Here is a 17,456-nt window from a genome sequence, read left to right on the forward strand (position 1 = left end):
TTTACCTTTTAGATACACAAACGGATTATTCTGTTTTGAACATGTTTCAAGGGCATGTGGTTTTATAAGTAAAAATAAATATTTTGTTTCATGCAGATCTTTTATTTAAACATAGCAAAATGGGGTCACGTGGTGCTATGCAGGAGGGAAGTCGCGTCTGAGCGGAGCTCCTGCGTTCTCCCCTTATTTTTGTTAATTATCTGACCTCCCCGGGACCCTAAAATCTTCGGGAGTACCTGGATCGGAGTGTTGGTCGGAGCGAAGAGAGTTGTTCAGTGGAATCGCACTGCAATCGGGAGATGGCGGCAAAAATCCAAAAAAAGGACAAAAGCAAAGTAGCGGAGCCCAAGATGGCGCCCGCTCCGCAATCGCCGAACACGAGCATCTGCTCAGTGTGGACTGCCGAGATTACAGCAGAAGTAACGGCGGCTGTGGAGGCGGCCCTAGATAAAAAGCTACAGGCGATTTTTGATAGAGCAGACTCGGCTCATGAACGCCTAGACGGATTTCACCTGGATTTAGATCACGTTCAGCAAAGGGTCAGTGACATTGAAGACCGCATGGTGAATACCGCCCAACCTATTGAAGCTTTACAAAAAAAAATAACAGACCTGGAAAATAAGATTGACGACTTGGAGAACAGGTCTAGACGCAATAACCTGCGATTGATTGGGCTCTCAGAACAGATTAAAGAATCGGAGTTGGGCAGCTTCCTTGAGTCCTGGATCCCAACGGTGTTGAAATTGAATAATCAGTCAGGACCTTTGCGAATTGAACGCGCACACCGATTGGGACCGAAAAGTCAAGGCCAGAATCGACCACGGGCGGTGATCATGAAGCTTCTTAATTATGGGCACAAACAAGCTATCTTACAAGCCCTGCGTACAGGAGCAGAACTTAAACATGATGGTCAACGTGTTTTGTGTTTCCAAGACTATTCGGCGAGAGTGGCAGCGGCAAGGAAAGAATTCGCGCCGGTTTGTGCGGCACTTCATGAAAAAAAGATTAGATTTGCTCTAATTTACCCGGCGAAACTGAGGGTGCAACATGGAGGTACCGAGAAGTATTTTGCAGATGTATCAACAGCTAAAGACTTTATTCGAAACTTAACACCGGCGACAACAGATTGAAGGGTACTAAATGGACAGAACTTAAGTCAATGAGGTTTGACATACATTGTGTGTAAATGATTGCAACAGATATGCAAGAAAAATGGCTACCATTTTTGGGGCTTTGGGTTAGAGCTGTTAATTGTGTGAAAATGTTCTTTTGAATGGGTACATACAGCATGTTGTTTCTACTATGTATTAATATGGAGGGTGGGCAAACAGATGTAGAAGGTCTCCTGGAAGGCCTTGGTTTAGATCCTGCCGTATGGGTCCCCGGAAGGGGGTTAAAAGATCATACAAGGGGGATCAAGCACCTTCACGTGACGAGTTCTCTGGGGAACTCAGGGATGAGGGATGGGGCTGGGATAGGGGAAGGGAAGGCAAGGGAGAAGCGTTGGGGAAGGGGGAGTTGGGGGGAAAGGGGGAGGGAGGGGGGGCGAGGGGGGGGGGGAAGGGAGAAGACCTACCAGAGTGTTTTAGACCTAGAAATGAGAAGTCGGAATAAGAGCACATGGGAAGATGAGGAGAAGAAAAGGGGGGGGGGGGTGGAGGCTGGGACGCCTTTCCCTTGATATAAGTGATATCGGTCTAATTGGAGTAATGTTAAATGACCATGGTTAAAGTGGTTTCTTGGAATGTTGGAGGAGTGACATCACCGGTAAAACGCAGTAAGATATTACAGACCTTAAATAGAAAACAGGTCCATATAGCTATGCTACAGGAAACGCACCTAACGGCCAAGGAACACAAAAAATTATGCAGGTGGTGGGTGGGAGACTTTGTGGACAGCCCCTCCCCTAATAGGAAGGCAGGAGTTATTATTTTGTTCTGTAAAGGGCTCACATTAGTAAAGAAAAAGGTTGTCATGGACCCCAAGGGTAGATTTGTTATGGCAGAAGTTCAGGTGCATAATCAGAATGTATTACTGGTAAATGTATATGCACCGAATCAATATGATAAGCGATTTTACCGAGAGCTGATGAGACGGGTGCACTCTTTTGATCAAATGCCTATTATTATGTGTGGTGATTTCAATTCGGTGGTTGATCCTTTAATTGATAGTACAGGTACCTCGAGGGTGGGGCCCGTAGACTTTTCGAGGGGGATCCCACGACTCTGTTCTTCGTTGGACTTGGTGGACACATTGCGTTTGTTTCACCCGGGGGAGAGGGATTACACTCACCTTTCTAGGGCGCACGGCACACTATCGCGTATTGATTATATTCTGGTATCAGCTAGTAAAGTTAGCTCATTGCTTCAGGCGGAGATAGGAGCGACCCAGGTGTCGGATCATGCTATGGTGTGGGTGTCCCTGTCCCCTGGGGGGGATGGGGGTCGGAGATCTAGATGGCGCTTCCCCAGGGAATATTATGACAGACAATTTTTCCCCTACATACAGGCCCAATGGAAGGAATACACTGAGTTTAATGAAGCCACATACCTGACTGACCCAGTGCTGTTCTGGGAAGCGGCCAAGGCGGTAATGAGAGGCGCCATTATATCATATCACGTACATAAGAAAAGGTCCAGGGACGCAGAGATCCTTCGTATGGAAAGAACAGTAAGACAGGCTAGGCAGAGGTTTGGGGTCATGCCTTCCAGCTTACACAAGACACAACTGTTAGAGGCTCAAGCCTCCCTGAACCAATTAATACATGCCAAGGCACAAAAATCAACTCAATTCTTTCGCTTCCAATTATACAAATATGCCAATAAGCAGGGAAAGCTGTTAGGCCGCCTAGTGAAACAGGTAGGGGGCTCGCGTTTTATATCTCAAATAAAAGACGCAGGAGGAGGACTTCACCATACTTCTGCAGGGGTGAATGAAGTCTTTAGGCAATTTTATGAACAATTGTACTCAGCTCCGGAGGAACAGGGCTTACAGGCGGAAGGATATTTAGAAGGCCAGCAGCTGCCCAAAATTACTGATCAGCAGCAAAATAGTCTTAATGCAGACATTTCGGAGGACGAGGTGAGCTGGGGTATACGTGACAGCCCATTGCATAAATCACCGGGAGGGGATGGACTTCCCGCCGAATTTTACAAACTTCTTAGCCAAGATGTAGTGCCTTGTTTAACGGTAGTGTTTAACAGCTATGTACAGCAAGGAATTTTGCCTGAGTCCTTGCGGAAGGCACAAATAGTGGTGCTGTTAAAAACAGGTAGAGACCCCCTGCAAACTGGCTCGTACAGACCTATCTCCCTGCTGCCGTTTGAGACCAAATTATTTGCCAAGATCCTAGCAAATAGACTAGGAAGAATTCTCCCCAGCATAGTTGAAGAATCGCAGGTGGGATTTGTAAGGGGGAGAACAGTGATACGAAATATGAGACAAATCTTGGGGGCTTTAGAGACATTGCACCGATATTCAACCCCAGCTTTAATAATAAGCTTTGATGCCGAAAAGGCCTTTGATCATGTCAACTGGGACTTTATGTTCGCTATTTTGAGGGCATATGGGGTGATGGGGTTTTTTCATGCAGCAATACAAGCCCTCTACCAAAGTAATACTGCTGAAGTTCTAGTTAACGACCAAGTGTCAGAGCCATTTGGGATATTTCGGGGAACTAGACAAGGCTGTCCTCTCTCACCCCTTCTTTTTGTAATAGTTTAGATCCCCTGATTAGGGATATTAAGGGAATGGAGGAGGTAAGGGGGGTACAGATAGGGGAGGAATCCTTTAAGATTTCTGCGTTTGCAGACGACTTATTGGTGGTGATAGAAAACCCACAGGTGTCCTTGCCAGCTCTTATGGAAATATTTGCCGAGTTTGGAGACTTTTCTGGGTTTAGTCTTAACTTAGATAAAACAGAGGTAATGTCTCTATTTATGAAGGACCACCAGTGGGAGAGTTTACACTACCCCTTTAGAAGAGTAAATGTGGCGTTCAAATATTTAGGTATATTACTTACTAAGGAACCTAGACAATTGGGTGAGAGACAAACATAGCGCATCTGCTGACGAGTACCAGGGAAACACTGGGGAGATGGGACGGATTGCCATTGTCTTTGATGGGGCGGATTGCTCTGTTTAATATGGTGCTGTTTCCCAAGTGGCTTTATTGCATGCAGACGATCCCACTTTACCTCAAGCAACGGGATTTAAAAGCGCTTCAAAACATGCTTTCTAAATTCTTTTGGGCTAGGAAAAGACCCCAGATTAAGTTTGAATTCCTAAAAGGGAAAAGCGGGGAGGGGGGATTTGGAGTCCCGGATATTAAATTTTATAATGTGGCTTGTTTATTGCGTCACTTGGGGGATTGGTACCAACAGACTGAGAGGTTCTCTCCCTTGGCTATGGAAGTAGAGCTATGTGGTCCCCTACATATTTTCTACATACTGCATGCACCGTGGAAAGATCTGCCCACACACACACGGTTTAGTGTCTTGATAGAGCCCTTAAGAAGAGTGTGGAAAGATCTGGCGAAGATCTGGTCTTTCGACTGCAGATGTAGTAACTTACTCCCCTTGCAGGGCAATGAAGCATTTCGTCCGGGCATGGATAATCAAGTGGTGAGGTCCTGGGGTGAGAGGGGGATACTGTTTTTGCACCATGTGTTGGGACCAGGTGGCGAGATGAAGTCCATGGAAGATCTTGGATTAAATTCATTAGACTGGAGTACTTGTTTCGCATATGAACAGGTACGACACTATGTGACATCTCTTACGCGTAGGGCATTGGGTGTTGATCTGACCGCCAAAATGGATGCCCTGCTGGAGATGCCGTCGGGAGACCCTGTCTCCATCTCCCTGTTATATAAGAGACTGACCATGACAAGACCGCAAAGAGACCTGGGCTTGGTGGCAGCCAGATGGGAGGGAGACATACAAGCACCAATTTCGTCTCAGGATCTTTTGCAAGGGCTGAGGGGAGTTTTGAAGTGGACACGAAGTATAGAACTTCGGGAGTGTCAGACCAGAGTTACCTACCGTGCTTACACCTCACAATCTCGAATGTATCATATGGGATATTTAGAGTCAGCAGTATGCAAGAGATGTGGAATGTCGCAAAATGATTTTTTCCACGCCTTTTGGAAATGCGGGGCTATTAAAGCGTTCTGGGTCAGGATTACTAGGTTTATAGGTAGATTTGGGGGACATCGGGTCCGAATGTCACCTAAATGTATTTTGCTGGGTTGTCTTTCCCCGATAGAGGGAGGCACGATTCACCTGAGTGCACTCGCCCATAAGGCTTCCTTGGTGGGCATGAAATGTATCTTAGTGAACTGGACCTTGGATCAGGGTTCCTCTTATTGGCAATGGCGTAATCGTTTTCATGCCTTGCTTTTGATGGAACTCCAAGACTCCTTGTTTAACTTCAAAACTCAAAATAATTTTTACATGACCTGGAGGAGATACCTTCAGGTGATATCTCCTAAAGCTAGAAGTTATGTTCTTAACAAACTTACTGCTCTGACTAGTTCTTCTCAATAGCTTACATCAATTAGAAGAAATTGATGCTCACATCCATAAAATGGATGGTTTATCTGGTAGTAGGATATGAGGGGGTAGCTGGATAAAAGGTCTACATATCTTGGTTTTGTGGGGAGGGGGGGGGATGGAAGGGGGTTTGATAAGTATTAGTCCTCCTAGATGTTTATTTAAGATTTTGACTTTAACCTGTTCACGAAAAGAAAGACTAGTTTATTAATCCATGTTTGTGGGTTGGGGTATGGGGATTGTTGTCGGGCTATGATCTGTGGATTATATATCCAGCGACCGGATACTGTAAAAGGACAACAGTTATATCCATGGCTGTCGGGAATATAGGGGGAGAACTATAAGAAAACAGGCTCTCTACCCTAGCCTTTGAAAGGGAAGAATTATAAGAGTGGATTGAAAATGTGGACTCTGCTGACTCAACGGTTCCAGACACAACACTCAAATGCAAGAATCTTTATAAGTTAAAACAGTGGGAGAGAGGAGGGTATAATACAAATTGCTTGATGATAAAGTACCAATTTACATCCAGTTGGTATATATCACTTATATGTACAGGAGTGTGAAATGTTCAATCTGTTGTATCATCAATAAAAATTGTTGAAAGTAAGTAAACATAGCAAAATACCCAGCGTACCTGAATGTAACTCACCTTGAGCTATTACTGAAAAAGGTGTGATCAAAGTCTAAATAAATAAAATAAAAATAAATGGGTTATAAGCTCCTAATGCAGTCCATTGGTTTTCTTATATTTTGTTCTTGTGATGACTTATACTGTGCCAAAACTGAAAACTCTTATCTCTATCTGGGTGATAATAAAAGGAGCTCATTGAGAACACTATCAATCCTAAAAGGTTGTTTTGTGGCTGTACATGAGGAATTGTGATATTGAATAAATAAGAGTATGTTTGTGTTCCTAGTCATGCATAATCCTTTCAAGAAATCCAGTTAAACATTTAACTTATTACTGGATCATAACAGATGAATGGTAAGGTCGCATTTTCAGTATCAGCTAAGGAACAAGCTATTTTGCGTTAGTCTTCCCTGGACCAAACTTGCTTTCCTTGTGACATCACCATCCAGCTGGATTGGCAGTGTCCTAAAAGATAGAGGATAAAGGATTTTTTTTTTTTTACATTTCTGTTGCACATTATCCCAAGCAAAGTCAGGTTCAATGTGGCTTACATTTGAAAATGCAGTGAGACAGAATAATAGAATTCAGTTATATCATGGGAGCAAATAGATGGATATGTCTGAAGCATTTAAGAAAGTTGAGATTTGCATATATATCCAACTGGGCATTTAAAAGTCTGTCCTTTAATGATGCCACATGTTCAGAAATCATAGCCATTAAGCTTTTAGTATAGACAGTTATTCAAATATTATCACATGCATACACCAGAACATGCATCCATACAACTTCTACAGATTATATCCAAAACTTAATTTTTATTTTCTCATTTCCATCTTTCAAAATTCCAGACAGCAGATGTACGTGTGGCAAAAATAATTCGGTCGTATCACAGTTTTGTGAAGTGTGCCCTAACATTATAAACATTAAGTCTATTTGCCATCCAGTTCAACTCAGTTCCTCACATGTGCTGATGGTTATGCCAAGGAACATTGAATTCATGCTTGCTGAGACCTATACTGGTTCTGCCATAGTACTGCGCGCCAGAATACAAATGATTATATGAATGCATCAATGTTGGCGAAATCATGTCAGCACATCCTTGATCAATATATGATGAACTAAAGCTTCACTTCCAGATTGTCAAGGATGAGGTGCGCAACTACACTGCTCAGCTGCTTTACCAGATGTTTTGCACAACAGAAAACAAGTTGTACTTGGTATTTTTAAGGCCCATACTACAAGAACTCAACAGAATGAACAAGCTATTCGAGTCTGATAAAATGAGCCCTCGCCAAATGCTTAATGAATTGGTAACATTGTATTACAACATGCTGCTGCGAATAGCGAAACCAACCTCATTTTCAACATGGGGAGCAACTTCTGAATGTAATTTGGAAGATAGGTCCTGCTAGCTACCATGGACGGCTATGAAATTCGGTATCGATCTGAACTGTTATTGCACGAAGCCCAAATTGAACGCATGCTTGCAGATCAAATTAAAGAGGGTTGTCGGGATTACCTATTTGAACTTTTGAAGGAAATGCATCAGAGGCTAACAACAAAAGTACAGCAGCTAGAGTCTCTTGCAGATCTTTTTCCATCCATTATCCTTGGAGCCCACAAACCTCAACTCTCAAAGTTATCATTTTTACCCCTGTTTAATTGGAATCTTGGAGATCTGGAGCAATAGTGGACCAGAATCAGCACATTGGTGTTGCCCACATTCACTGACAACATCAAGCAGTTTTGGGTGACTGTAGAAAATCACACAGATGCCTCGGGAGATCATGATTTCCTTAAGCTGGGGCCTTTTGCGCTATGTATGTTGGCTTTACCTTTTAGCAATGCAGCTGTTGAAAGAACTTCCTCATCAAGACAAAATTGAGAAACAGGATGCGACAGGGTACTCTGGAAGCCTTGTTGCATATACAATGTTACTTGAGGTGTAACGGCATATGCTATGAGTTTGCGCCGACAGATGTGATGTTGAGTAAATTCAACGTAGACATTTATGCAAGAGATGCCAATGAGGACGATTCATTACCCGAGGATTATTTTGCAGCTAGCTGACAGCACCAGGCCTGCCCCCAAGGACTCTTTTCAGAGCCAGTGTCTACCTGTTCCAGTCTATCCAGCCTCAGCAATCCTGTTCCCGTCTATCCAGCCTCTCTGCATTCCAGCTCTATTAAATTGGTCCAATAAAAAATGTATCATCTTATTTTCTTTTCTCTGTTTTATTTATTCCTTTAAAAATGGACTAACACGGCTACCACATCACTGCACTCTTATGGAATGTTCATCTCTGTCCACTTTCTGGTCACAGGCTCTTAGCTGCTATTGAAAACACCCTACAATGTTCATTTGAGTCCTATTCAGTATTACTCCTGGGCAATGAGGAATCTCTGACGAGAGGGGCTTACTGAGGCACAGTCTCGGTTTGGGTTGCTTGCTGAACTGCTGGTCTGAACGGAATGGCTCCTTCAATACACTAGTGGTCCATTGGGCCCAGGCTAGGATGGGCCAAGTCCAACCTCCCAAGTGGACACTGGCCCTGGTGATCTAGTGAAGTCCCCCCCCCCCCCAAGACACCTTCATTGGAGGAAGGAGAAATACCCACTCCCCTCCTGCCTCTGGGCCCGCCCTCATCAAAATGGCGGCACCCAACCCCCGCCCAGTGAGGGGTCTAAGTACCATATAAGGAATTTTTTCCCTTATACCCACCCCAGGGTATTTTTTTTGGCAGGGTGAGGGGGATGTTGGGAGGGGTCCACGACCAGCAAGGATGTTTTTTTTAGGTTGGAGGGATCCACTTACTGGACATACGCAAAGAACGTTCGGACCCTTTTACCAACCATTTGCATGCTGTTAGTGCTCAGCACTGGTTGGTAATTCCGAGTTGGTGTTTCAGCCGATGTTTTCCGGCACCGTTTCCTACAGCACCAGAGTTACTACTACTACTAATCATTTCTATAGTGCACAAGCAGCTGCAATGGGAATTGAACCCAGGTTGCCAGGATCAAAGCCTGCTGCACTAACCATAAGGCCACTCCTCAGCTCCGTGCATCTAGTCCTCTGTACTTACAAATGACTGTGTCAAAGGTCATAAAAGATTTGCAAAACTACACCTTCATTTTAATCCACTCACATGGTATCTTATCACTGTTCCTTCATTTCCAATTTAAACCATTGTTATGGGAGAAAAAAAAATCTTGTGTGTGAGAAAAACTGTTCGTCAACTTTGATTATTTTTAAAATATAAATTCCACTCCAATTTTGTAACACTCCAGAGTATTTTGTTTTGGTCTTGTAGAATTTATAAAGGTGATGGTGACAGAGCCGGTGGTTGGGAGGTGGAGCTGGTGGTTGGGAGGCGGGGATAGTGCTGGGCAGACTTATACGGTCTGTGCCCTGAAGAGCACAGGTACAAATCAAAGTAGGGTATACACAAAAAGTAGCACAAATGAGTTATCTTGTTGGGCAGACTGGATGGACCGTGCAGGTCTTTTTCTGCCATCATCTACTATGTTACTATGTGATGGTGACAGGCCTAGCCACATAGTACTGAGTCACTTGTGTACACATACAGTATGATCCCCAGTTCTCATTTACCACCTGTCTCCCTCCTCTCCAGAACAGCTGGCCCAAAAGGACAGACTGAGTGGCTTCATGCTTCTGTCCACCAAAAATATCCTGATATTTTCCAGAAAACTTAGGGGCTTTTCTTTACCGATTTTCTTGGGCTCGCTTAGACTTTTTTTTGTCAGGCATCCCATAGCCCTACTTGACCTTTGCCACTAGGTATTGTCATGGAACGTTCTTATATTTACACTTAGATGCCATGGTGTGGGGTTTTTTTTTTGTTAGCTTTTGTGTATCCTTTTATGTTGTATACTATTTGCTTTTGTGTATTCTTTTATGTTTTATTTTGAAAACCTTAATAAAAATATGATTTAAAAAAAAAAAAAAAAAGAACTGACTCATGTATGGCCAAGGCCTAACGCTCCAGCCTAGTCAGACTTCATTTGTGGGTGCTTTCTGCAGAAGCCATCTTCTGCTTCCTTTAGTTATAACCCAGCTATTATTTATTTGGATTTTGCTCACACCTTTTTCAGTAGTAGCTCATATTTCTCTGTCCCAGGAGGGCTCACATTCTAAGTTTGTACCTGAGGCAATGGAGGGAAAAGTGACTTGCCCAAGATCACAAGGAGCAGCAGCAGGATTTGAACTGGCCACCTCTGGATTGCAAGACCAGTGCTCTAACCACTAGGCCACTCCTCCACTCCACTATTAGAGCAGTGGGTCTCAATAGTCTCAATAAGGGGTAATAAAAGCTTTAAATATCATTACTTACCATTAAATTCCTTCTGAATAAACCTTTCCAAATATATTAGGATTTGTTCCCTGCTTTGTTGCTCTGAGGTATGAGGAGATAATTCTTCTAAGCAAAAAGAAAAGAAAAGAAAAGCTTATATTCACATATGAAAGTCTATCATTTAAATAAGAGGTATTGATCAAAAGGTCTTCACAATATATCCAGTCTGCTTGTGGAATAAACAAAAATTGACAGAAACCATGTCATTTCATTTTAAAGACCATTAAAAAAATGCTTCTAATATGTTTTTTAGACTGAGGGCCCTGTTTACTAAGCATTTTTCTCAGACACAAAATGGGAGAAAACCTTTAGTAAACAGGTCCCTGAGCTTCTAAATCACAACCAAAAAAGTACTACTGGAGAAGTTCTCTTCACAACTACAAAAAATTGATATTGGCCGATTCAATTTGGATGGGTTGGTAACACAATATGTCATTTTTGCTATTGGCTAACTTGGAAGAAAATTACTACTGAAGTCTGATAACCATTTAAAAGGCCTGAATATGTAAAACATTTGCTGTATTTCTGTAACTCTAGTGAACCTACCAAAGCATCTTCGACAAACTTTATCAATTGTATCTCGAAATCTGTTTGTCATTGGTGGTAGAGGTTTTAGATCAATTTTTTTAAAATCCTCAGGACAGTCTGTCTTGGAGTGGCCTTCACGTTTGCAGATGCCGCATACTATGGTTGGAAGCTACACAAGGGAGGGAAATAAAAACAGTGTTTTTTTCATTCATACTACAGAAGGTGGGATTAAACAATCATATGGCACATGGGGCCTTTATCAAACTTCTTCTCAGAGACACAAATTGAGAACAAACCTTTAGTAAATAGGTCCCATTAGGATTTGGGATAAAAATATTTACAAATCTATTCAGTAAACTTGCAAAAAAATTTTTAAAAGATAGCAGAAATTACGTCAGCAGTAGATAACAAGGAACTGAGTCCTCTCTCTCTCTCCTTTGGCTCGGTCTTGAGCAGTCCCTTCTACTACCTTCCCATCTGGGGAAGTCAAATGTACTACAGACCCATCTCTTCGACGAGACTTATCACAAAGATCGAGTCATGTGAAACTCCCACTTACACCATGAATGTAAATTAATGCCTTATGTTTCTTACTTTTATGTATTCCATTACCATTCAACCCAAACCATTCTGTAACTCCAATTGTTTAACCTCTCCTCATTTCCACTATCCATGATGTATTGTAAGCCACATTGAAGCCTGCAAAGAGGTGGGAAAATGTGGGATACAAATGCAATAAATATAAATATACATGAACTCCCGAGTGCTATCATTTACAGAGACAAAGAGAGAATTTCAGTACACTTACTAAGATAAATGTTTAAAGGAAGGCTTTTCACCACCTAATCATTTTTTTTAAATGCCCTGCAACTGTCAAGCAGTAGATGGAAATCAGAAGGAGAGCTTGTAGAACGAGTCCATCTCTCAAAGAAACTGGTCGTTAACATTCTACAGATATGAAACAATCACAGGATGATGTAATAAAAATTCTAAGAACAGATGGGCTCTTAACATTCTTTTTATTTGAGACCTGACAGCATATGATTGTATAGACTTCATATTTCCCTTTAGTAGCCTTGTCTCCAAGATAAAGAGTCCTAACCTCTTTAGGCTTAACTCACAGGAGAGTGAATCCATCCCTATTACCATTTTGGTTGCCTTCTCTACTCCTTTTCTAATTCTGCTACATCCTTTTTGAGCAAATTAGGTCCTTAATGTGCCATTACATGGTTTTGAAACATGGAAAAGAAAGCAGGAAGTTGTTTCCAGGCTCGACTGAGGAGATATACCTTGATACAGCACTAGTTGCGAAACGTGAATTCATGTCGGTAATATGATCTCCGAGATGAGTGATCGGTCTGTTAAAGCAGTTTGAAATGTGAAGAAGGAGTATATAATGATGCTACGCTTTAAAAGCTAAGTGCTTTAGTTTGAATATATATTTAAAAAAAGTAAACAAGTATATAAAAAAATGAAGAGCTGATATTAAAGAGTGATTAAAAAATTAGATGGATCAAATGAGGAATATCTGCCCACCATAGAAGTGCCTGGCTCACGTTATTAGCCTGTGTGGTGGTGACAGAGGTATCTGACGGATCCTATACAATATAATAATACCCTTTAGCATTGAAAAACGTGAATTGTTGTGAGAGTTGGGTAATATATGAGATATTACATGGTGCTGGCACATTAGCAGCATGCTGCTACCAGGAGAGACACCTAAGAGGATGGGAGGAGGAAGACAATAAGGCAAATGCAGACCTGAGGGGGAAGTGCATCGATTCTGTTTGGAGTGGCACTTGGAGCTACTCTGTGCCACTCCTTTGCAATATCTATGACCTGGAAGATATTCCCGCCTCTTCAGCCTTAACTCATAGGGGAGTGGGTCCATCCTTCTCTGCTCCTTTTCTAATTCTGCTACGTCCTTTTTGAGCAAATTAGGTCCTTAATGTGCCATTACATGGTGTTAGCAGGAAAATGAAGCCAGCAGTCTGTCAAGTATGTTAGCAGCATGCTGCTACCAGGACAGACACCTGAGGGGATGGGAGGAGGAAGACAATGAGGTGGATGCAGACCTGAGGCGGAAGCGTACCGATTCTGTTTGGAGTGGCACTTGGAGCTACTCTGTGCCACTCTGTAGCAATACTTATGACCTGGAAATTCCCGTGGACTCCATGGCGTATAAATGTGCAGAGGCTGTTATACTGGCTCATCCACATGTGAATTCAAATACATTAGAAAGGCAACATTTTGATAAATCTATGCTACAATAGGAAACAAATCCCTACAGTAAGTCCAAACGGTGAGAAGCAAAATTGAGAGCCTCAAAAATAAAATGTTCAAATTCAGCACCAAAAATTTACCTAGTTGGGTAAATTTCAGGTTGCTAAATGATAATGCCAGCATAGATTTAGCACTGAGAAGCAAGTAGGGGATGACCAGATGACTTCCAGTAAGCAGATAGATGCAATCTCACACTTTATTGAACAAGCACCAGAAAGGGACCCGACACAGGACCGTGTTTCGGCGGATCAGGCCGCCTGCCTCAGGGGTCATAAACAACTGTGTTGCTGAAACAATGTTATTAATTTGGAAATACGAAACATAAAGTAATCCTGTTCAGAAGGAAAGGATCCTCAGAAGCTTAGCAGAGATTGGGTGGCAGAGCCAGTGGTGGGAGGCGGGGCTAGTGCTGGGCAAACGTCTATGGTCTGTGCCCTGAAAATGGCAGATACAAATCAAGGTCAGGTATACACATAATGTAGCACACATGAGTTTATCTTGTTGGGCAGACTGTATGGACCGTACAGGTCATTCTCTGCCATCATATACTACGTTACTATAAAACTACATATGACAAAACAGATGTAAGTGTTGTCAATGGGACACGTCGTTATACGTTGAACAAGCCATTGGCTGTTTCAAGTACAGCAGTGTTTTTTTGTATTTCCAAATTAATAACATAATTCCAGCACCATATTTATTTATGACCCCTGAGGCAGACAGCTTGATCTGCCAAAACACAGTCTCATGTTGGGTTCCCTTCTGGTGCTTGTTCAATAAAGTGTGAGATTGCATCTATCTGATTACTGGAAGTCATCTGGTCATCACCTACTTACTTCTCAGTGCTAAATCTATGCTGGCATTATCATTTAGCAGCCTAAAATTTACTCAACTAGGTACATTTTTGGTGCTGAATTTAAACATTTTTTTTTATTTTTTTATTTGTAAGAAGTCTTTATTATCCAACAAAGCAGGACTTGAAATACATTGCACATGCAACACAGCTATAAAAATAAAAGTACTGTTCCATTGCTAATACAACTAATCTGCTAATGTTTTCAATACTGCAATATTTAACAGTTTCAACCTTCAATAGTCATCATAACAGAACTTCAAAAATTTTTTTTTTTTTTAATGTTTTAGATTCAAACGTTTCCCCCCCCCCCCTCCCATCCTCCCCCCCTCTTCCCACCCTCCCTCCCTAAGGACTCGGCTGGCCACCTACTATCCGCTCACTCTCTCATCATACATTCTAAACTGACAGAGCTTCAGAAGTAACATTTTTCCATATTAGGTTCCATTTACCCAATTGGTGTTTGCGCTCAGCCTTCAATCTCTCCATTTCGCGCACATACCACAGTTTGTTTAACCATCTTGCTATCGGAGGGACCCCTTCGCGCCGCCAGTGAGAGGCCACAACCACCCTTGCAGTTCCTACTACATGCTTCACCAGTATCTGTTTACATGTTGCTAAACCTGCAATCTGAGCTGAGAACAGAAACACTTCAGGGGTCCATGGTATTGTGCTTCCCAGCCATTTCTGCAATCTAAAGTGGACCGCCCTCCAGAATGCCCGAATTTTGACACAGTCCCACCATATGTGCCCCATTGTGCCTTTATGCCCGCACTTCCTCCAACACATACCAGGGGCCAGTGGAAACATCCTCTGTAAGCGGGCAGGTGTAAGATACCACCTATATAGTACTTTCACTGCGTTCTCCTGTATGGGGACATGTGTCGATACCCCTACTACACTTCTTTCTATTCTCTCCCATTCAGGTTCTCCCAACTTCACACCCAGTTCCCTTTCCCATCTTTGCCTATGCTCACCACTGCAAGGTGATTGTTTACTGATGAGAAGGTACAGGTGGCTGATCAGGCCACGAGAAGAAGAAAACTTCTCACACATCTTTTCTAACTCTGATGTTTGACGTTGCATCACCTCCCTCACCGCTTTAGTCTGAAGGAAGTGTACTAATTGACAATATGCAAATTCACCCCCTTCTATCCCCGGGAACCTGTCCTTCAGTGCATTTAAAGACAGCAGTGAGTCCCCTTCAAACATTTGGCCCCAGGTTCTCACCCCTTCCTTGTACCATGCAGTAAAAGTCCCCTTTGTGGTGCCTGGTAGAAATAAAGGATTAAAAGCTATAGGGGTGCTGCGGGTGAGAACGCATTTTCTCTTAAGGAATAAACTGTCCCAATAGTTAAGTGTCACCGCTATGGATGGGCAGGCTTGTTCCTCCAGGATTCTAAAAGGCTTCGGTAGCCACATGAGTGCGTTCAACGGTGTGTCCCCTAAGGAATGTTGTTCTATGTGCACCCACTGTCGATCCGGATAGTCTTGTTGCCATTCAAGAGCGGCCTTCCCTTGTGCTGCTCTGTAATACCAGGTGAGATTGGGTACCCCCAGCCCCCCTCTCCTCCGTTCCTTGTATAGCAGGGCCCTTGCTAACCTTGGATGCTTTCCTGCCCAGACGAACCGCACTAACTTGTTTTGCAGTGAAGTTATAAATCGCCTGGGCATCATCACAGGCAGCACCTGAAAGAGATACAGCAAGCGGGGTAATATGTTCATTTTGAGGATAGCTATTCTTCCAAACCATGAGACTCCCAAGTCTCCCCATCGCTCTAGATCTTCCCCGATAGTTTTGCCTATTCCTTTGTAGTTAGCATTAAAAAGTTCAGAGAACTCCCCAGTCAGGTTAACCCCTAGGTATCTAATTTGCTTAGGTGCCCATCGGAAGGAGGAAGAGTTCTTTAAGGATTCCACCACTGCATCTGGGAGTGTCACATTCAAAGCTTCTGATTTTGCCATGTTAACTTTGAATCCCGACACTGCCGAGTATTCCTCTATGATGCTCTCTAGATGTGGAAAGGTGTCAAGAGGTCGAGATATCATCAGCAGGACGTCATCCGCGAAAAGGGCCATTTTGTGGATTCTATCTGCTATTCTGACTCCTGAGATATTAGGATCCAGCCGCACATAAGCCGCAAAGGGCTCCATCACCATAGCGAACAACAAGGGTGACAATGGGCACCCCTGTCTGGTGCCTCTGTACAACGTGAACGTCTCGGAATTACCACCATTGACCCGGACACAGGCCCTTGGGGACTCATAGAAAGCCTGAATCCACCTCCGGAACTGTACCCCAAACCTCATGGTTTCCAAGACCTTATACATAAAGGGCCAGTGAACCCGGTCAAAGGCTTTCTCCGCGTCAAGACTTAGAAGACAGAGCGGTCTCTTATTTCTCTTTGCCAGATACATAATGTCCACCACTCTCCTAATGTTGTCCATCGCTTTTCGGTAAGGGACAAAACCCACCTGGTCAGGATGGATGAGCACTGGGAGAATAGGTGCCAGCCTACTTGCCAACACCTTGGCCAGGATTTTTACATCTGCGTTTAGGACCGATATAGGTCTATAAGAACCACATTCTTGGTGGTCTTTGCCTGGCTTAGGTAGCACTGCTATCCATGCCTCCATCATGGACATCGGCAAGGGCTCCCCCCTCCCCACTTTGTTAAACACATCTGCCAGGATGGGGGCTAATTCAGGGGCAAACTTTTTATAAAACTCATTTGGCAAGCCATCCAGTCCAGGTGATTTGCTTGAGGGTAAGCTACCGATAGCTACCTGAATTTCCTTAGGGGTAACTGGTTCATCTAGCAGTGCTTGTTGCTGGGGACTCAAAGAGGACAACTCACTATCTAGTAAATATTGGTCTACTAGCTCCAAAGGGGGGCTAAGTTCCTGAGCATACAAAGTCTGATAAAATTCCCCAAATCGTTTACGAATTTGGTCAGATGTATCTAGATCCCTCCGTCCTGCCTCTCGTATCTTTAGAATGGTCCGCTCTACTTTTTGCCTACGCAATTTTGTGGCCAGGAGGCGCCCCGCTTTGTTGCCAAATTCATATGAGTTCACTCTATTCTTTGCTTCTATCATGCTAAGCTGCTCGGAATATATGGAATCTAGTAGCGCCCGCTGTACATGAAGCTCCCGCAATATTCGTGCTGACCCATTGGCTTTGTGCTGTGCCTCTAGTACGCGAATGCTCTCCATACAGCGTTCTATCTGTGCCCTG

The 17,456-nt window shown here is 43.2% G+C and overlaps 1 protein-coding gene across 2 annotated transcripts in view; it reads right to left on the minus strand.

Annotated features, from left to right (window-relative positions):
• TUT4 (terminal uridylyl transferase 4) overlaps positions 1-17,456 on the minus strand; it is a 192,421-nt gene that overhangs the window by 80,476 nt on the left and 94,489 nt on the right. The window contains exons 14-15 of one of the 2 annotated variants that reach the window (XM_030205458.1): positions 11,101-11,251; positions 10,534-10,617 (exon numbers count right to left, since the gene is read on the minus strand). In XM_030205458.1, the coding sequence (XP_030061318.1) occupies positions 10,534-10,617; positions 11,101-11,251 (235 nt within the window). Of the gene's footprint in view, positions 1-10,533; positions 10,621-11,100; positions 11,252-17,456 lie in introns of both variants that reach the window. The other variant, XM_030205457.1, reaches the window with a different exon arrangement.

Source organism: Microcaecilia unicolor, chromosome 6 (assembly GCF_901765095.1).
Source record: "Microcaecilia unicolor chromosome 6, aMicUni1.1, whole genome shotgun sequence".
In the NCBI taxonomy this organism is placed as follows: Eukaryota; Metazoa; Chordata; class Amphibia; order Gymnophiona; family Siphonopidae; genus Microcaecilia; species Microcaecilia unicolor.